Source organism: Heteronotia binoei, chromosome 6 (genome assembly GCF_032191835.1).
Source record: "Heteronotia binoei isolate CCM8104 ecotype False Entrance Well chromosome 6, APGP_CSIRO_Hbin_v1, whole genome shotgun sequence".
NCBI classification, from domain to species: domain Eukaryota; kingdom Metazoa; phylum Chordata; class Lepidosauria; order Squamata; family Gekkonidae; genus Heteronotia; species Heteronotia binoei.
The window spans coordinates 42889449-42915265 of NC_083228.1; the positions used below are offsets into that span (position 1 = coordinate 42889449).

At 44.5% G+C, this 25817-nt stretch overlaps 1 protein-coding gene across 1 annotated transcript in view; it reads right to left on the reverse strand.

The window, feature by feature from the left end:
- The window catches only part of LOC132573707 (gamma-aminobutyric acid receptor subunit pi-like), a 55762-nt gene extending 44167 nt beyond the window's left edge, over positions 1-11595 (reverse strand). The window contains exon 1 of the mRNA XM_060241375.1: positions 11133-11595. Coding sequence (XP_060097358.1) covers positions 11133-11393 — 261 coding nt within the window. The 5' untranslated portion in view covers positions 11394-11595. The remainder of the gene's footprint in view (positions 1-11132) is intronic.
- Positions 11596-25817: the final 14222 nt, after the last annotated feature.

A 25817-nucleotide genomic window follows, 5' to 3' on the forward strand; every position in this document is an offset into this window, starting at 1 on the left:
ACAAGGATAAAGCTAACCCCCTCTACCCCAGTAGCATAATTCTATTCTCAGTCAGATCTTCCCCTAGCTGCTTTTCCCCAATAAAAAGATATATGGATATCTGATCACAGATCACTCACACCCTGTCCAGCTAAGCCCTGTCTCTATGATATTCTTTTTGAGATGGAGTGACTTGGCTTTTATACAGTTCCAAATTCAGCTGCGTGAAAGATTTTTATAAAGGCATGCTGCTTATTTTATTTTTGCTTCCTTATCTAATAACCTCCATATGGAATTTTCCACATTTGTTCCATGCTGAGTTGACCTATCCTCCCCAACTCCATGATCTCTCGTATAAAAGTTCAGACCCCATTCAGCATCTATGTGAAATTAGGATTTTTTAAAAATCCATTATGCATTTCTTTATGCTCACCTATATGGAATCTCATTTACCATTTTATTTCAGCCAGTTTGGAGAAATTCACTTTGAAATTCTTCATAACCTAACTGAATTTTCACCACCTGAATAACGTATTGTCATCTATGAACATGAGTAACACTGCTCATTCCTGACCCCAGATAATTTATGAAACTACTACAGGTTCTTGGATAACTCCACATCCTACTCCCCTCTATTGTAAAAATGGTTCTTTGATTCCTATGCTCAGATTCCTGTTCTGCAAGCAGAGCCAGCCCTAGACTGTCTGGCACCCTAGGCAAGGCTAACTTCAGGTGCAACCCCCCCCCCCCGAGCACTGATAATGCCACTGAGTCACATGGCAGGCACCCAATTCAGCACCCCCAGAAGTCCAGTGCCCTAGGCAATCACCTAGTTTGCCTAGCAGCAGAGCTAACCCTGTCCACAAGCACTCAACAATCCTTTAGACGAGTCTCCCCTCATTCCATGGCTGCTGAAATTTACTTACCTTTTGTGAGCTTTACCAAAGCTGTTTAAAATCCATATACATGTCTACAAAATCCTCCCCATCTACATTTTAGTTGTTAGTTATTTATATCTTGCTTTTCTCTCCAATGAGAATCCAAGGCAGCTTACATCAGTTTCTTTTCCTTCATTTTATCCTTGCAACAACCTGGTAAAGTTGGTTAGAATGAAAGGCATCCAGCGAGTTTTCATGGCCAAGTACAAATTTGAACCTGGGATCTGACTCTGGATCTCTCCCATTTGATCCTCTAACCACTCCACCCCACTGACTCCTTAACTGACAAAGAATTTCGCAAGGCTGGGAAAGTGGGACTGTCATTTTGCAGAAGACATGCTAACTATTCCCCTGAAAGCATCTTTTTAAAATATTAGCTTAATGATTCTAGATACTTCTGTTTGAAACGTGTGAGGAATAAGCAAAAATACAGTCCCTGAAGGAATCGTTGTTTGTCTTACTTTCAAGAAGTACAAACTACAGATCTGCTAAACAGTTAGCATGCCCTTCTACCAACATGCATGCACACTGAGGGAAAGGCTATGGCTGAACACAGTCTCTTCATGTACAAGGTCCCAGGATTAATCTCCGGCATCTCCAGGTAAAGTATCTTGGGTAGCAGGTGTTGGGGGGAGGGGAAACCCCTCTCTATCTAAGGTCCTGCAGAGCCACTGCCAGTCAGAGTAGACAACTCTGTGCCAGATGAGCCAATGATGCAATTCAAGTAAAAGGAAATTTTGTATGTCCATTTGACAGGGCTGGATCTAGGAAAGGGTAGAGGGGGCACTTGCCCCAGGTGCCACCAGAGGGGGAGGTGCCAAATTGGGTATGGAGTCCATATTCTATGAGCCCATAAAATAGAATGGGTCTATAAGGGGGTGTCATTTTTAAATTTTGTCCCCCCCCCCCTCAAAAATCATGTAGATCCAGTCCTGTCATTTGATACTATCTTAGTTTCAGAGGCTAGCTGTGTTGGTCTTCAGTAGAAAAGCTAGATGAGGGACCAGGAACAACTTAGAGACCACCAATGCTTTTGGGGTATGAGGTCTTAGAGTCAAAGCTTCCTTCGTCAGAGACCTGACAATACCTAATTAAAATCTTGTTGGTCCCTAAGGCAAGGGCTGGACTTGAATCCAGCTATCTTAACGGATCCCTTTCCTCTGTTAAGGAAGTGTCTCTTACAAGCTAGATAGAAAACTAAAAGGGGGGGGGGGGATTAAAAAAATTGGTAGGAATGGAAGGCTCCGTCAATAGGGTGACCAACATTGTGATGGGAGAGGAAAGAGAAACACAGCAGACTGCAGTGCTGCAGGAGTTCCTGGTACAGCTGCCAGGCTCACTTTTTGAATAGCTCTAATTGATGAGAGCGGGCCAGAAGTCCTGTCCGCTCTCTGTTATGAGCGGCAGCTTTAATGCCTTCATTTGGCTGACAAGTTAGCTGCTGGCATGCCAGCCAGCCAGTTTCTAATTTCGAGCAGCATTTCCCTATTATAAGTACAGCTCAGGCAGACAGCTGAGAAATACATGAACAAGCTCTGTTTAGACTGGGACCCCATGCAATGCCTGTTCTAGGTAGCAATTTCTTTGTTTCAAGACAGCAACAGTGCAATCCTATGCAAAGTTAGTCTAGTTTACACCTATTGATTTCACTCAGCTTTAGCTATGGCTTATTTATTTACTTCATTTATACCCTCTTTTCTCCCCAGTGGGTACCCAAAGTCCAACAACCCTTAGGTTAGGCTGAGAGTATATGAATGGCTTAAGGTCACTCAATGGGCTTCTATGGTGGAATAGGGATTCAAACCCAGGTCTCCCAAGTCCTAGACACTATGCCATGCTGATCGAAGTAATCCTGCATAGGAATGCACTAAAAGTAATAGAAAATCTTATTTTGAATGAACAAAAATGCAAGCACTTCTTTTGAATGAACAAAAATGTTCAGGACTAAAAGAGACAGCTTCACATTACTTGCACCAACAAAGGCTTGCAAGAGAAGGGGATAGAAGAACCCTTCCCATGCCCACCACTTCTCTGTTCCAAATCAGTCTCCAACTACTTTGCCTCCTGGGAGATTCTCCCTCAAGAGAGGAAAAACCACCTGAAATCCTGCATAAGGAAAAGAAAGACTAAAGGATAATTTGGAAAAGAGAAGCAGTCGAAGAGAAAGGGGGTTATTACGAAGTTTCTTTTCCTACTGTCTCTTCTTTAAATTTCACACCTGGATGGACAACCTACATCTATCTGGACACATGATGCCGTCTGACACAGACCATTGGTCTATTAAGGTCAGTATTGTTTCCTTTGATTGGCACATGCTCGCTGGGATCACATGAATGCAAGGACACATGAAACTCCTGTATATTGAATCAGACCTCTGGTCCATCAAGGCTAGTGTTGTCTACTCAGACTGGCAGCAGCTCTCCAGGATCTCAGGTAGAGATCTTTCAGATCACCTCTTACCTGATCTTTTTGAAACTGGAAATGCTGAGGACTGAACCTGGGACTTTCTGCATGCCAAATAGATACTCTACCACTTAGTCACAGCTTCTCCATATAAACCTGTCTTGGATTTTTTTTAATTACAATTTTTATTTATGTTTTCACAAACAAGTTAACTCAAAAATATTATAAAGAACAATAACAATACCATTCCTAACTGTGTGTCAAATTCTAAAACATCATGGTACAAGATTTGAGATCTGCTGCCCTGCTCTATATGGCCACTTTGTATAATATAATGGGTTCTATGCATGGCAGAGTCTCTGAGTAGGTGATAACAAGCTCTTTAATAGACATGACATAGGATAGCTACATTACAAGACTGAGAATGGGCCTACCGGCCCAACTTATATACATCTCCGGATTCCCGCCCTAGCACATCATTGGGTCATTCAAACCGGTGGGGGCTTGTGATTGGTCTAGGGCTGCAGGGATTTGGATCCTGCAGCCCTTTGTTCCCAAGTCCCCAAGCTCAGTCCGCCTGGCTCCAATGAGCCTGGCGGGAATATCCAAAGTTGTCTCTTGAGTCCACATACATAACACTTTGTCTGAAGTAAAGTTGGTGAGCATTCAAAATAAGCCCCTTTTTTTGGCCACTGTGTGACACAGAGTGTTGGACTGGATGGGCCACTAGCCTGATCCAACATGGATTCTCTTATGTTCTTTCTCAGCTCTCACTGCCAAATTAGGGAAAATACTACCAACTAAGGTTCCTTTGACATTATGCTTCTGGGAGTTCCAGAAAAATAAGATAACTTTTCCGTTCTGAAAAACCTTTGAGACAGGGTGTGTCTCTGTTTACAATGTTTTTAATTGCTGCTGTTTCAACATGATTCCATGGCTGATGTTGTATGATGTCTATTTTATTATATGATATGACTAATTTACACTGGGTTTGTTCCTTTTGATTTGTTTTTAGTATTATCAGTAGTCTACCTTATATTGTGATTTTTCACTGTTCTATATATTGATGTTTTATCTGGATTTACTTCTTTGACAGTGTACTTGTATACTCAATGTTTTTGAAAACAGAAAGGCAAAGGAGAAATTATCTAAGGAAATAAGCATAAACCCTAAAGAAGACAGAGCTAAAGGTAGTAGGCATATTATGTGTTAGTTCACTGGATGTATTGGACATTATTAACAAATGGTGGGCAAAATTCTCAGGAGACAAACAAAGGAGTACAGCCAGGCAGTCAGGCAAACCCTTTCGCCCTGTGAGAATCTTCCCCTGTCGCCCACTCGAACCCTGCAATAGGTCCATTAGCCTGGGGACAGACCAAATGTCCTGCCGTTCTTGCTGCCTAGCCCCGTCCCAGACACCCCTGTGCCCAGCCCCATCTCCTCAGAGGCAGGCTGCTCAGTGCTGCCTATCCCCTCCCTTGCCCAGTGCCTAGGGTTGCCAAGTCCAATTTAAGAAATATCTGGGGACTTTGGGGGTGGAGCCAGGAGACATTAGGGGTGGAGCCAAGATCAAGGCTGTGACAAGCATAATTGAACACCAAAGGGAATTCTGGCCATCACATTTAAAGGGACGGCACACCTTTTCAATGCCTTCCTTCCATAGGAAATAATGGATAGGGGCACCTTCTATCGGGGCTCATAGAATTGGACCCCCTGGTCCAATCTTTTTGAAACTTGGGGGGTATTTTGGGGAGAGGCACTAGATGCTATACTGAAAATTTGGTGATTCCACCTCAAAACACAGCCCCCCCCAGAACCCCACGGATCAATTCTCCATTATCTTCTATGGGAATAAATCTCCCTAGGGAATAAAAGAGTTGCCAGAAGACATTTCCCTCCCCTCCCCCCGCTTTCTGACAACCCTGAAGCGGGGGGAGGGCCTCCAAACCGGGGGATCCCCTGCCCCCACCTGGGGATTGGCAACCCTACCAGTGCCACAAAATGAGGGCCATGAGTTAAATCAGGTCCTCCCCACTTGCCAAAGTATTCCAAACTATAAAAAATTAATAAGTAAGTTTTTGTATATACACTACATACTGTCAAAAATATTCATGGCAGCTGAAGCTCAGAGCAATTCTGAAATCGAATATCAACAGTAGTGGCCAGAATGCCCGGGCAGTTAAGTGGGGTACTTTCTAACACAGACGTAGTGTAGTAATGGCTGGTTTGAACTAACTCTATTGTGGTGCCACAAGTGAACCATCTATGCTAGCAGAAGTCAGATCAGCATGGTTTGCTCCCAGCAGCAGATCTGTCATAAGTTGCTACAGTTGCTGGAAGAAACCCTGGTCCAAGTTTTTGAATGTACTCCTTCGGCCTACTATTTTTGGCATGTCAGAGGGTTTGCATCTTGGGAAGAATTAAGACCATACAGAGCAGGAAAACCAAACAAGTACTGTGGCAAGTCCCTGTGATAACACTTGAGGGTTAATTCAGGTGGGTAGCCATGTTAGTCTGAAGCAACAGAACAAAGTTTGTGTCCAGTGGCACCTTTAAGACCAACAAAGTTTAATTCTGGGTGTAAGCTTTTGTGTGCATGAACACTTCTTCAGATATTTGAGGGTAAAATTCGCATTCAAGGGTTTAAACTTTTAGCATCCTGAATCAGCAATAAATGTATTAAGGATTTATTCACTCTTGAGCCTCTTACCCCTCAATCTCTTTTTCTACTTTTTATGTTAATCTCTGGTCATTATTTAGGAAACTAAAATCACCAGAGAAGCATCTGTAATAGGAGAGAGTGAACTGTCGAAAAGGCCTTGCATGTGAAAACAGCTTGTATTTATTAATTAAATCTTACATTCTAAATCAAGAATTTTAAGAAAACCTTGTGTGCAAGTTTTAATATATGGTTAGACCCTGACTTCTTCTGATGTATGCTGACAGCCAGAGGAGTGCTCCATTAATCAGCATATCTCCGAAACATATGTTGGAGAGCCCGAAGCTGAAAACAGGGGACTGTTGTTTAGAGAACATGACTTGCCAAAGGCCTTTCAGATAGAAAAACATGGGTAGCCATGTTAGTCTGTCTACAGCAGCACAAAAGAGCAAGAGTTCAGGAGCACCTTAAAGACTAGCACAGTTTACGGCAGGGTTTGAGCTTTCATGAGTCACTGCTGAAGAATGGAAGCAGGGTCTCCCAAAAGCTCATACCCTGCCACAAATGTTGTACTATTGGACTCATGCTCTTTTCTGCTGCTAAAGGCCATCAGGTATGTTTTTATGGGTGAGGTGCAGATTCGAACCAAGGTCCTCCTGGTCAAAGGCTAGCATTCCTAGAGATACCATTCCCCAGGAGGGAGTGGGGGATCCCCCGCTTTTGTGGGTTCCTGCCTGTTGGGATTAACTGGTATCGTTAGGCCAGTTCCCACTGGTTAGCAGAGTGCTTAAATAAAGCTACAAACGTAGGAGTGTCACTTAACCAAGTTACTCAGTTTACAGAGCTACACAGAACCATGTTGCAAGTTTAAAAGGAAAAAAATATTCCTATCTCTGTTAGAGAAGTACACTTTGGATAGGAAACAGTAGAGACAGACAGATGACTAACTTACTAAGGAAGGAAGCAGATGGCAAGAGGGCCATCTCCCTCATAGTTCCAGGAGCAGATGGCTTGTTGTCTCTCCTTGTGTGTGCAGGTAGAAGGTCAGAAGCATTGTGTGAGAGAGGGCAGATGTAAGGAAGTTCCCTGACAAAAACAATCTATACTTCAAAGGAGTATAGAAGAAGAAGAATATACATGTAGGAAGGAAGGGTCAATGTGACTATCTAGCTATCTACTCTGTTGCCACGATGTCCGCAGGCTGATACAGGGGACAGTGCCTTCACTCCCAACACTGCCTGCTGGCCAGTGGGAGGAAATTTCTCCCCTCCCAAAACAATGATGCCACACAGAATGCACTGACATCACCTGGAAGTAACCTCAGCACGTCGGTAACATCAGGGGACAACACTGCTTTCTGTGCAAATTCCTATGGTTTGAGGCCAATTCTACCATAGAGCATGCCCTCAACATCGCTGATACACTGACGTCACTTCTGGGTGACATTAGTGCATCACATGATGACCCCACCCATTCCTGGAACACCTCCTAAATCCCCCCACCAGTAGCATGAAGGGACCTGGCAACCCTATTCCTGTGGCGGATTGTACTGTGGTATGACTCCACTTAAAGTCTTTCTGAATCAAATATATTGCTCATAGTTTATGTGGTGACATCCACAAAACATCAAACCTATCATATACTGACTTTTGGTGATGCAGCCTCCTCTCTTGAAAGACAAGAGGTATGATGAGGGAATGTGAACATTTAGGGCAGGCTTCACTCCAGTTCCTCCACTATCAAGCCTCAATACATTCACCTTTCAAACTTCCTGGAAATCACAGTGGAAAATCAATCTCCTCCAAGGAGCCAGATAACATTTGTCAGGGTTCTGACTCCTGAATCCAACCTGCATTCTTTGAGGCTAACTGAAAGAAACAACAAGGCTAAAGATTGCAAGCTTCAGGCAAGAATCAACTGGCCTTGTGTCGTCTGCCATACTGTTCCACCACTGGATGCTAGATATTCCACTATGCAGATGAGTGAGCATGGGTAAATAATCTGTTTGCTCATTTTTTTTAGTATTCCACTTGATGCACTTCTGATAGAACTGAGCACATGTTGCTGACCAAGTGGGAGAGGGTTCCTATTGACAGGTGGACAGATGCACCTCAAGGGACATTTGAAGTGATCAGGCATTTTGACAAGAGATGGGGAGACGGAGAGGAACATAAAATCATAGAGTTGTAAGGGACCTCCAGGGTCATCTAGTCCAACCCCCTACACAATGCAGGAAACTCATAAACACCTCCCCCTAAATTCACAGGATCTTCATCGCTGTCAGGTGGCCATCTAGCCTCTGTTTAAAAACTTCCAAGGAAGGAGAGCCCACCACCTCCCGAGGAAGCCTGTTCCACTGAGGAATCGCTCTAACGGTCAAGCAGTTCTTCCTAATGTTGAGCCAGAAACTCTTCTGATTTAATTTCAACCCATTGGTTCTGATCCAACCTTCTGGGTCCAGAGAAAACAATTCCACACCATCTATATCACAGCCCTTCAAGTACTTGAAGATGGTGAACATATCAGAACAGAAGAAGAGTTGGTTTTTATACCCCACTTTTCTCTAGCCTAAGGAGTCACAAAGTGGCTTGCAATCTCCTTCCTTCCCTCTCCCTACAACAGTCACATTATGAGGAAGGTGAGACTGAGAGAGTTCTGAGAGTCCGCAGCTGCTAACCACTACACCATGCTGGAACAAGATTCCTTGCAGTGCTGAGTGCAGGAGAACATACTGCTAGTCTGAATGTATCTTCTGTCACATCATAGCTACATGTAAATGTTGGGTCTATCTACTAGAAAAGCTAGGGGAAGGAAGAATCGGAGTGCCCCAATAAGAAAGCCTGTGTGGTATAAAACGAAGAGTGTCAGATTTGGAAGCACCTGGATTGAATTCCCCTGCCGTTCCATGAAGATTTTGGTGTGGCCTTGGATGATCATAGCCTACTTTGGAACACGGTTGTGAAGGCAAAATGAGTTAACCTCTGGTATGCTATCCTGAGCAGAAGAAAGGTAGAATGCAAACATGATGATGAATAAAGGTGCAGGAGCTCTGCTTCCTTTTCCCTGTAATAGTAGCACCATTGCGATTTTGATTGTTTTATTGTTATGGTTTTAATACTGTTTATTAATGTTGCCTCTGTTTATTTTATGTTGTTAGCCACCTTGAGTCTTTGTAGAATTGGCAGGACATAAATCTAACGTAATAAATAAATAAATAAATAATAAACAACTCTACTATGCAAGAAGGATGTAGGACCTTGGACATAAGAGATAGCCAGTGGTGGGCAGAAGCACAGAACCATGCAACTGCATCAACAAGTAGAATCAGCATCATGGGAATGTTAGCAATCAACCAAAATTCTATAAATCATGTCTGACATAATTTCAAAAAGCTGTGAAAGGTGGGAGAAGAAGACAGAGTCAAGTAGGGTATCTATAGCTGCGGAGAGGGGGATAAGAACTGAATCATCTAAAGAACTGTTTGATCTTCCTCATAGCCAGTAGAAACCAGTGCGGCCCGATAATTAGAGTGTCCGACTAGGATCTGTGAGATCCAGGGTTGAATCCTTACTCTGTCATGGAAGCTTCATGGTGACCCTGGACCAGCTACACACCGTTATCTCAGTCTAATCTACCTCATAGCATTGTTGTGAAGGCAAAATGCAAGCGAGGAGGCTGGTGTAAACACAGTACAGCAACAAATAAATGTAAGCAGAATAAATGATACAAAATTAAGTGATTATTTACAAAATGAAATGATCATCTGCATAATATAAGCGGACTGAAAAATCTTGAGTTTATGATGGGATGGATTTATTTTATTATTATTGGCACAGAGAATATTCAGTATTGCTCGCAGGCTTCTTGTGAGTTCTTCGGAAGCCTGGACTGGAGAGCAAAATTCTACCTTTGTTTCTCTGCAGCGGGGGATTTATGTGCCCAGTAAGACACAGCAGAATGGTTCTGCCCAACTTATGATCTGTACAATTCTATTACATGTTGACCCTACCTTTCCCCCAAAGGAACTCAGAATGTTAAACTGAAACAGCCCTGCTGTGAAGATTAGGCTGAGAAAGCGTGATTGCAGCTCTAGACCAGTACTCTAACTATTTCACAACATTGTCTCTCACTGGCACTAAGTGTGGATAGTTATTAGTACAGTTAATGCATTAATTAGTAAAGTTAATGCACACTAGAGGTGTGGCACACTCTTCAACATACTTTTTATTATACAAGAGATATGCTGCTTTAGCATGATATAAGAGAACTTTTGAATTAAAGGGAAGTTCTGCGTTCCTGGCTGACACAAATAGTTCCAGTAAAGACAGAAAAACACCTCTAGTAGTAAAAGTTGTATATGTCTACATATGAAAATGTCACCAGAGTGATACTTGAAGCACCTACCTTGAAAGTATGTTATTTCCCTGCAATATAAAATGCTACATTGGGTCTTTTAAACAGGATTAGTTTTATTGCAGTGGGTGGGAGATATAGAATGCCAGTGTGAATATTAGCATTTCAGCGTAAGTCACAGTTAAACCAAAATCAATTGCAAAATTACTACTGCTGTGAATTCCGGTTTACTAACTTGTCAAGAATTTACATTGACAAGTCTGCAATATAAGAAATAATTTTAAGTACACTTTAAATCTAGAATTTATCGACATGCCTTTTCACCGCTTTCAGGCATTCATGTCCTACATCTCTTTATGCCAATTCATCTACCTTAATACTCATTTTATACTTTCCATATATGTTCTATAACTCTTCCATACTGTTGTTGCAACAGGGTTCATTCCTGGCTGAGATTTTTTAAAAAGCATTTATGCAGGCAATTTGGAAGAAAGAATGCAGAGATTAGGGTTCCTACTTGTTCCGTTAAAAATATTTATCCTCCAAATTCTCACACTGCAATAAATATGAAACTATCACTATTCTGTAGCAACGTCTTTCTCCCCATCGCCACCACAAGGAGAAGCCAAACATTAAAAGGATTGCAAATGTAAGGCTATTTCCCACCGTTAGGAGAAATAAAAACCACTTCTAACTTGCATCAGCACAAGAAACTCCGGTATCGGCGCTCAGCCCCATTGCAAAAGAGATGGGGGCAAGGATTGCATGCAGGTGGGGTGAAGGAGCGGACACCAACTCACCTCTAAAACTGCAATGCCCGCTGTGTCACATAGTTGACTCTTCTCTGCCACGGAGGGGAACTCCACTAGCACCAATCTCACCCACAACTGCGCCTTGTAGCGGAACAACAAGAGTGCGCTCGATGCCTCCGGAGCGCGCGCACCTCTGCGCGGGGGAGCGCGGCTTGCGCCAGCGCCTAGTGGAGGAGCGCCAGCGGTAGGGAACGCGAGCGGCAAAGGGCGCGTGGGAGGGGGGTCCGAGTCGACGGGCACGACGGCCATTTGTTCCGTCGAGCCCAGCAGTTGCTGCCGAGAAGAGGGGGCCGGGCCCTTGGGCAGACCGCAACATCGGAGCACGAACTCGGGGCCAAAGTGTGAGGGGAGTGGAAAGGTCGCGCCATTGGCCTGGTTCCCGGCGGAATCACGCCAAGCTGGGTGCGTGGGAGGTCATGGGAAGGCGAGCGCCTGCGGCTTCCTCGTTGCCGCCCTAGAGCCCTCCAGCGCCTGCTGGGCAGGGGAGAGGAGAGGAGGAGCCAACGACCTGAACCAGAGGGGAGGGTCGACGGGAAACGGCGCTGGACGGAGAGAGTTCAGAGAAGGCGAGATTCCCAGGGATCCATGTGCTGATACAGAAGTGCCTAATTTGAACCATGCGCTGATAGAGAAGTGCCTGCAAAGAAACCAACAAGAACAGGAAAGCAACGGAAAAACTCTTGCGGCCCCTTGGGGAGAGGCCGTGGCCGAAGATGTGACCTGGCGCTTCCTCGCAAGAGGTCCCCCTGACTCAGTCGCTGCCATCTCAACAACCTAAAGGGCAAAGCGGGGCCCTTGACGGAGTGCTGGATTCCTTGGGCCAGTCACTCATTCTCATCTCAGCTTCACCTGCCTCACAGGGTTGTGGTTTGAGGAAGATGACGATGAAGAACAGAACGATGTTGTAATGTAAACTGCATTGATCCCCGTTCATTTTTTTTATGGCAGCTTCATGTGCCCTTGAAAACAAACAGATGCATTGTGTCTAAGGTTCTACAAGATGCCTTTATATTTCTACTGCCACAGACTAAGTACAGTGCTAAACAGAATTGCACCCTTTTAAACCCATTGCCAAAGCTGTTGTTTCTTTTCTGTGTTTTATGAGCCACAGGAGCCTGGCGTCACAGCATGGAGTTGCACCATGCCTGTTGTGTTCCCGTGCCTACAGCTCAAGTGATGCTTCCAGTTATCGTTGCTCGCATGGTATTTGCTCTTATCGCTTAGAGCAGGGGTGGCCAAACTTACTTGACATGAGAGCCACATAGAATAAACGCCAGATGTGCAAGAGCCACAAGACATGAACATCAGATGTTTGCGAGTAGGCAGGCAGGGAAGTAAATAGATGGGGAGGAGAGAGGTGGAAAGAAAACAACTTTAAATGCATTCTCCAAGCCACTGGCTGGCTTGGCAAAATGATTTAAAGAAACAAATGTCGTCTCCAAGCTGACCAACGAGGTGCTGGAGGCTTCAAGAGCCACACAATATGTGTGAAAGAGCCATATGTTTATTTATTTATTTATTTATTTATTTATTCCGGGATTTATATCCCGCCCTTCCCACGGGTGGCTCAGGGCGGCTTACAACAAACAATAAAACAGTAAAATCGGAATAAATTAGTTACATTTAAAATCGACATTTAAAAACCTAAAAACCTAAAATTAATATTAACTATACAGTATCACAGATATCTAGAGAGCTACATTTGTCCAGTCAGGCGTAGGCTAACCGGAAGAGGGTCGTCTTACAGGCCCTGCGGAACTGAGTAAGATCCCGCAGGGCCCTCACCTCCTCCGGTAGCTGGTTCCACCACATAGGGGCCATTGTAGAAAAGGCCCTGTCTCGAGTTGTCTTGAGATGCACTTCCTTGGGCCCGGGGATGTTAAGGAGATTTTGGGTCCCAGACCTCAGTACTCTCTGGGGGACATGTGGGGAGAGACGGTCCCTCAGGTAGGCAGGTCCCAGGCCATATAGGGCTTTAAAGGTAATGACCAGCACCTTGTACCGGACCCGGTATGTTATTGGAAGCCAGTGCAGAGCCCGAAGACCCGGCCGAATGTGCCCCCATCTTGGGAGGCCCAATAACAGCCGGGCCGCGGCATTCTGCACCAGCTGCAATTTCCGGGTCCGGCACAGGGGCAGCCCCATGTAGAGGGCATTGCAGTAATCCAACCTCGAGGTGACCGTAGCATGGATCACTGTTGCTAGGTCGTCGGGGTCCAGGAAGGGGGCCAACTGCCTTGCCCGCCTAAGGTGAAAAAACGCGGACTTGGCAGTGGCCGCTATCTGAGCCTCCATCTTTAAGGACGGCTCCAATAGCACCCCCAGACTTTTGACCCTGTCCGCCGGCCTCAGCGGTACACCGCCAAAAGTTGGCAGGGGGATTTCCCCCTCCGGGCCCCGACGGCCCAAACAAAGGACCTCAGTCTTCGCCGGATTCAGTGTCAGTCCACTCAGTCTGAGCCACTCAGCCACGGCCTGTAATGCCTGATCTAGGTTCTCTGGGGCGCAGACCGGTCGGCCGTCCATAAGTAGATAGAGCTGGGTGTCATCAGCATACTGGTGGCACCCCAGCCCATACCTCCGGGCAATCTGGGCAAGTGGTCGCATGTAGATGTTAAATAACATCGGGGAGAGAACCGCTCCCTGGGGCACCCCACAATTAAGTGAGCGCCTCTGGGACAGCTCCCCCCCAACCGCGACCCTTTGTCCCCGACCTTCAAGGAAAGAGGAAAGCCACTGCAAGGCTAGCCCCTGAATCCCCGCGTCGGCGAGGCGGCAAGTCAGCAACCGATGGTCGACCGTATCGAACGCCGCCGATAGGTCCAACAACATCAGTACCGCCGAGCCACCCCGATCCAGATGCCTATGAAGGTCATCCACCAGGGCAACCAACACGGTCTCCGTCCCATGACCCGGGCGGAAGCCGGACTGAAGTGGGTCAAGGATGGAAGCGTCCTCCAGGAAAGTCTGCAACTGCCTCGCCACTGCCCTCTCAATAAGTTTGCCCAAAAAGGGCAGGTTTGAGACCGGCCTATAGTGTGCCAATTGGGCCGGGTCTAGGGATGGTTTTTTTAGGAGGGGACGGACCACAGCCTCTTTAAGTGGCGCTGGAAAAAGCCCTTCCGTTAGGGATCTGTTTATGATATCCCGTATAGGATATCTGAGATCCCCCTGGCAAGATTTAATAAGCCAGGAAGGGCATGGGTCCAATTTACAAGTTGTTGGGCGGGCAGATGAGAGGATCCTGTCGACTTCCTCCAGGCTGAGGGGGCTGAAACAGTCCAGGGTGTAATCCGAAGACATGCTCGGGGCCTCGGTTGTGTTAACTGTCTCAAAGTTGACGGGGAGGTCGAGACGGAGTGATGCGATCTTGTCCGCAAAGTAGTTCGCAAAAGCCTCACAGCCTATTTCCAGTTCACTAGAATTTGGTCTGCCCTGGGGCAGAGTAGTCAGGTCTCGAATTACCTCAAACAATATGTGGCTCCTGAGCCACAGTTTGGCCACCCCAGGCCTAGAGTTTTCATTGCTGCATCTGAGGGCAGAAGAAAGTAATGTAAAATCTCAATACATGCAGCAGCTGCCACCTCTCAATCCAATTATAAACAGAGCAATGCCCCCTACACAGTTTCTGGGCAATGGAGGTCAATCCTGGTTTTTGCAGCTCAGGCATTTTGTCTCTTAGCATCCCATGTCTTTTGTCAAGTAAGACAAAAAAAAAAAAAGACAGGCCCGTCATCCACTGGGGAAAATGGCTGTTTATTATTGGGCTCATCATAACAGCTGGTAGCAAAAGAAAGAGCAAAGCTGTTTGCCATACGACTTTCCTTAAGCTAGAACAAATAAGACTTTTGATGAGCCTAGGCCAATACCAATGGGCATTCCTGAACAGACCCACTTGTACCTGTGGATTAAGTTGCTTGCCTATAGTTTCTCCTGGAAGTTAACGAAAGTCTGACAACAAAACAAAAGCAAAGCACTAAAAGAAACTAATGATTGGCAATTTGACATTAACAACAACATTATTGTGACAGAGCACTGGGAACCGTGGTTTCCTTTGGTCCCCTTAAAATGGTTAGGTGTAAAACATGTTGCTCCTCTTCCACTTTGTACGTTCCAGTTCTTTTATGTTGCGACAGCTGGGAGCGAGAACCAGTGAAGGAATTCTGATGCAAGATAGAGATGCCATTGGTCTCAAAGTGCAGCCTCTCAGCCCATATCTGAGCAGCTAAAAGGGCACTATAATATATAGGGATGAAAGATCTTGCACATGCAGAACTGTACATAATGCATTTATGATTTTGCTTGCGCATCACTGGATCCAAGCCAATGTCTTGTTATTACTCCCTTTGCTTGTAGCCCCATCCTAAGATCCTAACACTGCAGGGAGCCAACAACAGCTTGGTGGTGGCAGCACTTGCTGGCATCCTATGGCTGTTCTGCAGAGGCAAATCAGTGATATAGATGCCCCAGATACAAGCGCCAGAGTCCAAAGCATACTACTGACATCCACCAATCACAGAACAGAGTGCTGCTGACTCCCCCATGAGTGGCACACAGTGATGCAGCCAACTGACACCAGCCCATTGGGGTATGGCCCCCAATGTCAGGAAGCAGCCACTTATACATGAAATATATCGTTTGAGGAAGCAAAGGAAACACAGCCCCACCCCCAAAAGGAGCACAATGGCATGACTGGAAACCCTGGGGTTAACATATCCAGAGAACTCCTCAGATGTGAGACTGAATGCTCATCTGCAACTGACTTACCTTTGATCAAGTGGACGTATGGGGAAGAGAACTTGACCACTCCAGCCACAGCATTCTCATACCTGTAGCTCACTCAGGTAACCACACTAGGGCAGAACAGTCAGCCTGTTCTGGAAGGAGTTGCTCTTCCCCTGGAGGGTCATCGCTTAGAGGTGCAGCTGCACCCTGGCTTACAGTTGGAGGCTCAGTTCTCTTCTGTGGGCTATTGCACCTTTCATCAGCTTCAGCTGATGTGCCAGCTGCTACAGCTGTTCCTCATAAAGTGTGATCTGGCTATGATGACTAATGCTCTGATCACATCTGGGTTAGACTACACAGAGCTGCCTTTGAAACCTGTCTGAAATGCTCTGTTGGTTCAGGATGCACCAACTAGGCTACTTTCAGGGTCAGGACACGTGGATCCACATCGCTTCCTGTGCTGAAAGGTCTACAATGGCTGTTTGCAGGCATTATTCTATGTGGTGGTTCTTACCTTTTAGATCCTAAATGGCTTGGAGTTGAGGTACCTTAAGGGCCATCTCCTTGCAGACTATCCAGCTTGCCAGTTAAGATGTGCCTCGCAAGCCTTACTGTGTTCCCGCACTTCAGAAGTGAGGTGGGGAGTGACCAGAGATGGGCTTTTTCCAGCGCTGGCACCTTGCTGGTGAATACCATCTCTCTTGAGGCTTTCCTGGCACCTGTGTTCCTTTCTTTTAAGTACCAGCTGCCTAGGGCAACATTTTTAAACTAAGGTTTTGCAGTTAAGAGGCTGATCTTTGACTATAATTTTTTATTCTCTGCTTCTGCTCTGAGAATTGTTTCGAGGTTCATTTTAAACTGCTCAGTGTTCTATGCTGTTTTCAGGCTCTCCCTGTTGGTAAAGGTTTGGGTCATGGCCATGGTGGGTCTCAAGCTGATTGCCCACTTCATCTCCCCAACACAGCCAGGGGCTCATGGTGACCAATGCCGTCTTCCATTCACTCCAGCAGCCTTTTCACCTCAGCCATTCCTGCCTGACCCCTCCCAAGCAAGTTGTTGACTTCGCAGACACCAACCGTTGTGTGGGGGAAGCATGTAAGCTTGAGACCCTTCCTCTCTCTCTTACAAATGCATAACTCTGTCCCCACCCCAGACAAGCCCTTCAGCCCCGTTCCTGGCATAAGCTGTGTACTGAAGACAGCAGAAGTCAGGAATGAGCAAAAGGTGATTGAGTTGAGGAGGAGGCACTTGGTCAGAGAGCTAGGCCCTTTCTACACTAGCCATTTGATCCTTTCTTTGTGCACATTTCAAAGCTACCTTCTACATGACATACTGCCTTCAGTTCTGCCTTGCCTCGCAGTTTCTTCCAGCGTCTATGTTTGTTTTGTGCAAATGTATGCCGACAGCACTTTCACTCTGCATTTACCCGCAGTTCTCAAAACTTGTTTTTACTTGGAGCTGTCTCTAGATTCAGATCTAAATTTTAATTGTAGAACTTTTCCTTTGGGTTTCCCCAAGCCTCCATAGTTTGCATTTAAATGTAAAAATGTGTTAATTTACATCTCAGTGTGTGTTCCATGGCCATCTAGCTTCTAATTTTAATTTGTATGGGGATCGCAGTTCAGTCATGTCATGGCCCTGTCTTCAACATGATAAAAGAATCTGTAGAGGTTTTCAATGAGTGAAAACAATTGTCACTTTTAACCTACGGCAGTTAGTTGTGTTAAATGTATCGAGCTTAAGGGTAATATTGCAGAGGCACCACTATCTAGCGCACAACTTATAGAACCACCAAATGCTAGTTTCTAAAGAAAAATATAGCCCAGAAGTGCATTAGTGCAACTACAGAAGTAAAAATCTGCAGATAACACTTTCATTTGGAAAGGTGCGAAGCAAATTTTTAAATGCAGAATCAATTTAGGTGATGTGGATCTGTAGCAGGCAGGCTGAGTGCTTGCGAAATCTGGATCAAACCTGAATGCAGAAAGGGTCCAAGTGTGAGGTAGTGGTTGGAGTGTCCATCAGGCTAGGATCTGGAAGAACCAGTTTTGCATACCTGTTCTGCCATCAAAGCGACCTTGGGCAAGTCATACTGTCTCAGCCTGGCTAAACTCAGAGGGCAGTACTGAGGATAAAATGGAGAGTAGGAGAATGTTGTAAGTCACTTGGGAGGGGGGAATAGGATATAAATGAAGTAAATAAATAGGTTGTTTAATCACAAGCATACTTTCACTCACTTTCCTGAATTGTTTACTCATAGTTGCTTCTTAAATTTCATATTCTGTCTCCATTTACTGACTTTATTCTCACTGTATCCTTCCATTCACTTTCCTCCTTACCTTGCTCATTTGCTCCATTTTCTTGCTCTCTTTACTTGTTTCTAGCTTACCTGCTTGCCTCTCCTATTTGCTACCTCGCTCATTTGCTTGCTTTGCTCACTGTCCATCCCATTCTGACTTGGCTGTCTGCTTAGTATGTGCAATGTGCTTTCTAGTGAGAATAGTGTGATTTTACAGTTGAGTACATTAAGGCTGTTCGGAACTCCTGTTAATCAGTCCTGGTGCATTCAGATGTGAAGAGCACACACAGTATAAAATACCTATGCACTGGGAACCGTAGGAGCCCTCCAAATGCAGTTAGGGAAGGGCTATTACCTTGATTGCACAGAGGAAGAAACAAAAGACAAAGCAAAATAGACTTATCCTTATATAATGCATTAACTTCTTATTAAAATAAGAAACAATCGGGATAAGTAAGCTGTGTCTTGTCTTTTTTTAAAAATAAATATTATCATCACCACCAGTTTTGGTGTCTGTTTTTATTTTTAAACCTTGCTTAAAATACTTCCATACCATGCTTCTACACAAAAATGCAGAGGGTTTGTATACAAAATGATTTCAAAGTGGTTTACAAAGAGAAAAGCTATTGCATATGTGTTAAAATAAATCTAACTCAGACAGCATGGTGAAATAGGGAAAAAAGAAGTAAAAGCAATTCAGATTCAAAATGTTTAAAATCATTTTCCATGTGTACCCTTGTGTAAAGGCAGAGAAAAAGTTTAACTGCTTTGAATGTTTTTCTATACCTTTATGCTTGTGTGTAAAAGCAACAACTGGTAGCACAACCAATTAAATATTGAAAACATTCATTATTTATCTGGAACATCTGTATGCTGCCTCTCCATTAAATGGCCTGAGGCAGCTTACAAAATAAAAATGATAAATGATAAAATTAAAAAGTTCATTGAAATCCAGCATTAGAAAAATTGCCCAGAATAAAATCATTGACTGCTTAAAATGACAGTTGCCATACTAAAGTACAATTCAAACACCAGTTCTTTAATTAAAAGCCTGGGTGAACATGAATCTTTCTGTTTGGCACCTAAAAGAAAGAACTGTAAATGCCAAAGTAGCCTCAAGAGGAAGTGCATTCCACAAATGAGGTGCCACCAAGGAAAAAAGCCTGCCTCTTGTCACTACCTGCCTCACTTCTGAAGGCACGGACACAGAGAGCAGGGCTTGTGAGGCAGATCTGAACTGGCAGGCCAGACAATATGGGAAAAGGCAGTCCTTCAACATGGGAATTTTCAGTTGAGAAAAGAGACGACTAAGGGGGCACGTGATAGAGGTTTATAAAGTTGTGAGTGGAGCGAAAAGAGTTGACCAAGAGAACTTTCTCGCCTTCTCCAAAAACAGAATTTGAGGGCATCCAGTGAAGCTGATAGGCAGTAGGTTCGGGACAGATGAAAGTAAATACTAGTGATGGCACTGTGGATTTTATTGCCAGAGGATGTAGTGATGGTCACAGGAAGAAACAGATTTAAAAGGGGTTAGATAGAATAATGGGGGATAGGCCAGTGGCTACTAGCCATGGTGACTGAGGGGAACCTCGACCTTCAGAGGTATTAATTCTCTGAATCCCAGAGCCAGAAGGCAACATCGGGAATTTTCCTGTTGTGGGCTGTCCAGAAGAACTAGTTGGCCACTGTGTGAGACAGGATGCTGGACTAGATGGACTGTTGGCCTGACCCAGCATGGCTCTTCTTTTGATGACCCCCGCCCTTGTTGTAACCATTAGCTCTGCACTGTCTGCTCATTGCTTCCTCCGTCAGGGTCCTGCCCCTTCCCAGGGAGGGGAGGACTGTCCAGGAGACCAGGACAGTCTTTGCTACAGAAGAGATGGTAATGAAGGTACTATGGGTATCTTCTTCCTGAGGGAGTTACATGTTCAATGGTGCCACAGAGAAAGCCCTTTGCTGGGTAACTACTTGCCTAATTTTAGCAGAAGGGGGCACACAAAGTCTCAGGTTATGATGTCGGCAACCCGGCAGGTTGAAATAAGTGAAGGTGGTCCTTATTTAGATGTCATGACCAGCACTTTGTAATGTAACTAGAAACACTGGGACCCAATGATGATTTTGAATAGTGCAATCCTGAATAGATTGACACCCTTCTAAGCAGGCCTTGGATTCAGTGGGAACTCACAGGAGCACAGCTCCTGAACCTTTCTGACAGTTCCAACTCCTCCTTCCCACCTTGTCCATTTAATAGTAGGTGCAGCTGCATAACAATCCCTGGATGAGCTCCACCACCTATTTTTCTACAAAACGCCCCCTGCTTCTAAGGCCATTGACATTATCTCAGCCTAACTCACTTTACAGAATTGTTGTGAGGATTAAAAAGGGGAAAGGAGACACCACTAGGATGCCAACCGAACAAGGCACTTTATCATACTTACACTGTGAGCATCTTTAAGCAAAGCTGGGTCTAACAGCACTTCCAGTTTGTGAACATGGTCTTTAAGAAACAGGATAGATATTGCCTCTGTAATCACCTCTTTATCACTATCTACCCATTATTAGCTCAAGGGCAGGGCCATAGTAAGGATTTTAAGTTTGGTGGGGAACATAGGATTTCTATTTGGGGGGTGGGGCAGCAGGAGGCCACCTGAGGAGAGTGCAACCAGAGACTACAAAGCCAGTGCAAAGGACAAGGAGAGGAGCACAAGAAACAGACTTCAGGGCTGTAAGAGATGCACTCAGCTAAGGTAGCTCTTCTCCAAATGAGGCTCCTCATCAACCCTGGGAAAGAGGAACAAGTGGCCATGTTTGTGGTGGCTAGCACAGCCATGCGCAGCAAAAGCCAGGGTGTCGGGCAGGCCTCTGAGAAGGCCCAGGTCAGATTGATGGTAAGTGAAAGTGTGTTTGGTGGGGGCAGGAACTTTTAATTGAAGGTAAATAGGTGGGGCTAGGACCCTGGGGGCCCCACTGTAGCTACAGGCCCGCTCCAGGGACCAGTGTGGAATAGGCTTCCCAATCCCCAGGTCCCAGCGGGGGATCCCCTGGTTTTACAGGCTTCCCCCCTCCCCCAGCCAGCTGGCCAGCGGGGGAAGCTCCACCCCCACAGCCATTATGCACCTCCAGGAACGATTCCCATAGGGAATGATGGAGAATTGATCCGCGAGTGTCAGGGGCTCTGGGGGGGGGGCTGTTTTTTGAGGTAGAGGTGCCAAATTTTCTGTATAGCATCTAGTGCCTCTACCCAAAATACCTCCCAAGTTTCAAAAGGATTGGACCAAGGGGTCCAATTCTATGAGCCCCAAAAGAAGGTGCCCCTATCCTTCATTATTTTCTATGGAAGGAAGGCATTCTAAAAGGTGTGCTGTCCCTTTAAATGTGATGGCCAGAACTCCCTTGGAGTTCAATTATGCTTGTCACAGCCTGGCTCCTGGCTCCGCCCCCAAAGTCTCCTGGCTCCACCCCCAAAGTCTCCTGGCTCCACCCTCAAAGTCCCCAGATATTTCTTGGATTGGACTTGGCAACCCTAGTGTGGAATAGTAGTAAGACTGTCAGACTAGAAACTTGAAGATTCAGGTTCAATCCCTCTTCTGCCTTGGAGACTTGCTGGATGAATCATATACTCTCAGACTAAACTACCTCACAGGGCAGTTGTGTGGATAAAATGGAAGAAAGCATAACAATGTAAACCTCTTGGAATCCCCATTGAGGGAGAAAGGCAGCATATAAATAAAATAAATGTACAGTATAAATAATATCGAAAACAGGCGCTGCTTCTCAGGATTAAATGAAAAGGAGAAATAGAGTTGAATGTAATTAGCATATTGGTGTTAACTTGCCTAGATTTCTATATCTGATGGATTCATGAAGATTTCAAAATGGGGGGTGGGGAACGAGATCTATGTAGCACCCCATAAACTTTAGGAAGAAAACCTCACTGAAAAGACATAGAATTTTTAGAGTATTGCAGAAAAGGATATAGACACTCCTTTCAAATTATGGCAAATTACACTGGAATGGACAAGCCACTAGTACTTAATGAGATTTATGTTCCAATGTGATTGTTCATATTTGAAATACCCAGTTTCTCTTATATACGGTTCAGTCTACATTATTAGTTGCCTTTGAAGCATTATTTCAGTAGTCAGCAGCTACGTCTTTAAGGAACTATCTAGGCTATAGTATCTTAAAAGATGTGTCCTCGTGTGTGTGTGTGTGTGTGTGTGTGTGTGCACTCATATTTTTTTCTCATTCACAGCCTTGAATTTATTGCAAAGCAGGCTCATCAGCCTCACTGAAGCAACGTTTAATATAGTGGCAAAACACAACATAGGATCAGGTCACTCAACAAGAAGGCAGATGAAGGGGAGAACATTCCAAGGACTTGATTACCCTTTATACGCAAAGGTGATTACAAAATTTAAATACAATCCAACAGGGATCATTAAGGGATACAATAAATCATGTAATAAGTTTGGATCACTAATTCTGGAAGGAATGCAATAAAAACAGAATAAAATCTGACATATCAGGACAATGCAAAAACTGGGTTACAGGAATTAGAAAACAGCACAGTAAGATCCAGATAATGCCAAATAGTGTTGTTTTATAAAAGTATCTTCTTGAACAACTCCATATTACTATAGTCCTATTCTTTAATTCTTTTAAAAAAACTCTCCTACACAATTCCGTTTTACATATCCAGCAGAAAGATAGCAGGAGCCTTCCTGACCTTCTCAGGCCAAAGTGTGAGCTATAACAGAGAAGTCTTGAATAACTGATGGTGATAATATTACCACTTTGTAAGGTAGCATCTTCAGCAGACCTAGTCAGATGAACATGGCTATTTCACTGAAGCCTGTGAGGGTCCTGGACCATGCAGGGCTTGGTAGGAGATCATCAATCCTCTGAATTGAATTGAAGCACTTCAAAACCTAATTGGTAATGGTAACCTATGGAGTGATTGCAGAACTGGCATAATATGTATACTTTGCCTAGCTCCTGAGAGTAATTGAGCTGTGGCGTTCTGCACAAACTGGAATTTCAAGATTGTCTTCAAGGGCAGATCCATGTAGAGTATATTACAATAGTCTGGCCTTGAGATTACTGGTTGCAAGTGATGAGGTTTTGGAGAGCACTGTGTATTCCTACATTTGTTGAAAGCTATGGCTTTCAAAGGGAGAACAAGAAATTGTATTCAACTAATCTAAGCAGAAAGCATTTATTTAACTGATTTTGAAGTATGCATACAAGCAGTAATATGACTATAGAGGAGAAAGAAAGCAATTGGAAGTCTGTTTCCATGCCTTGGGCTTCTGATCAAGCAAATATTTATCACTTGGAAAAGCTTTATCATAGAAGCAGAAAGATGCCAGGAGCACAATACATGGGTTCTCCAGTGATTACACTGGCCTGTTATCACATTCTAAGTACAATTCAGGGATTTTGTGCTAAATTCTGTCCTTTTTCCTTATGTCTCATCACTATGAGTCACTCTCTTTCTCCTACACCTTGGCAGCTATGACCCAGCTTGTCTGCCTGAGAATGTTCTGGGAAATAGAAAAAAAGTTGGTTTTCATAGCCTGCTTTTCTCTACCTTAAGAAGTCTCAGACTTGGAACTGCCTTTCCTTCCTCCCCCCACAACAAGCATCGTGTTTGATAGGTGGGGCTGAGGAAATTCTAAGAGAACTGTGACTGGCCCAAGCTCACCCATCTGGCTTCATGTGGAAGAGGAGTAGGGAGTCAAATCCAGTTCTCCAGATCAGAGCCACCACTCAACCACTACACCACACTGTGAGTGTACTGAGAAATAGGAACTAACAGATACATCAAATGGTAGTTTCTATGTATGGATTAATTTTTCAGCTGTTGTGATCATCAGAAGGGCTGAGTTTGTGAAGCAGTTCACGTGCACCATTTCCCTCCTTCTTATAATTATGCATGTGAATAGACAACCATGGGAAGACATACTAGTGTGAAGAGGGTAACTCATGGAAAGAGCTTCACTTTTTGTAATGATCAGCTTGGCTGAGAAAAGGTCAGCCACGACTGCAGAACCATCAGTGGTTGTCTCCATAGCCTGACCCATAAGTCATTCTTAAAATACAGCTAAGTACCTGAATGCATGCAATCATCTGCATAACTAAACATATATACCATCCAGTTTTCACACAACCCCTTATCCTAGATTTGGGCTGAGCATGGACAGAGAAAGAACTTGACTGTACAAACTAGGCTAAGACATCTATCCTATGCATATTGACTTGAGACCAGGCTCCACTGAAGTCAATAGGACTTCCAACTAAACATGCCTGGGATTGTGCTGCTAGATACTCAATATGAAGCGGTCAGGGGTGTATATCTGTATAACAGGTTCAGATTGGAAGAACAACTGTGATTAAGATACTATTGCTGTGGAAATCCCTTTTCTAGGAGACTTTTCAAGCCAAGGTATTATTTAACAACATAGCAATGCCTTGTTTGTCCTGGCTTCTGTCGATTGGAACCACAGGCTGATTGGCTTTTACATGTGTTGCTGATGTGTTTTAAGCTATGGTTACCATCTGACACCTTCAGGAAGTTTCTTCTTAATGTGCAAGTGGCCCATTGAAAAAGATGTAGTTATTCCTCCTGCCCAAGTATTGTGACGTGGAGCCTTATTTAGAAAGAGGACTTCTGAGTGTTCTTCAAGGGTCGCTACTACTGAATAATGTTTGTGTCTGCTCTGGTAGATATTAATCCAGGTCACAGCCATAGCCCAGTCTGCAAACAGAAAACTCACACAGGAGATGAAACTGACTTGACTCTTGTTAGTTTCAGGTAAAACACATTTGTGTCTTTAGCTGGGTGGAACTACTGTTCTGCTGAACAGGACAATTGTACAATCCATTATAAAATGTGGCCTAAATACATTGTTTATAGCCGTGTGTCAGGATTTTCATGAATAAAATATGGCAAGCAGGGAATATTTTGAGTTCAGGATCTGATTAAAACAAATAGCAAGCAATCATGTTATCACAGTAGCAACAATAATTTGTAAATTGCCTAAATCTGTACAAAAAAGTGAACCCAGCCTTATAATCTTAGTGTAGAAAGGGGAAAAAAGCATACAAGCTCTGCTTCCATGTGAGGATTTGCCCTACTGTTACATGACATGGCCCTGATCTATTGGAGAGTTTTTGACCAACATGGTGCTGTTTCTGAGCATGATGGTGGAACTCATGGAGCTTCAGTTTTTAAGCTTGAGAAAGAAAACCCTCCTCTGTTCTCACTTGAAGGGGAAACAAAGCAATAGCTGTGGTCAGAGCTTCCATGTGAAAGCTTGGTCTGCAGCCAATCTACAGAAAGGGGGTGGAGCCACTGAACCACTTTCAAAATGGTGGTGCTGCACTCCATCATTTCTCCCTACTCTGTTAGTCTTATAACAGGGCTATAAAAAAAAACAAGTTTCAGCCTTGGCTTAGTTGGTAGGGAAGGGGGGATTGCTGGGCTATTGGAAGATCCAGCAATATTCTTATTCAATTGATGCTTCTGTGCTGACACAACAAGGAGGAAGAATGTGAAGCAGGGAGCAGTTCAGGGATGGGACTTATGGATTTTGTCCCTGTGCACTTCTATTGCAGTTGCTTCTGCTTCCACAGTGAGGGAGGCT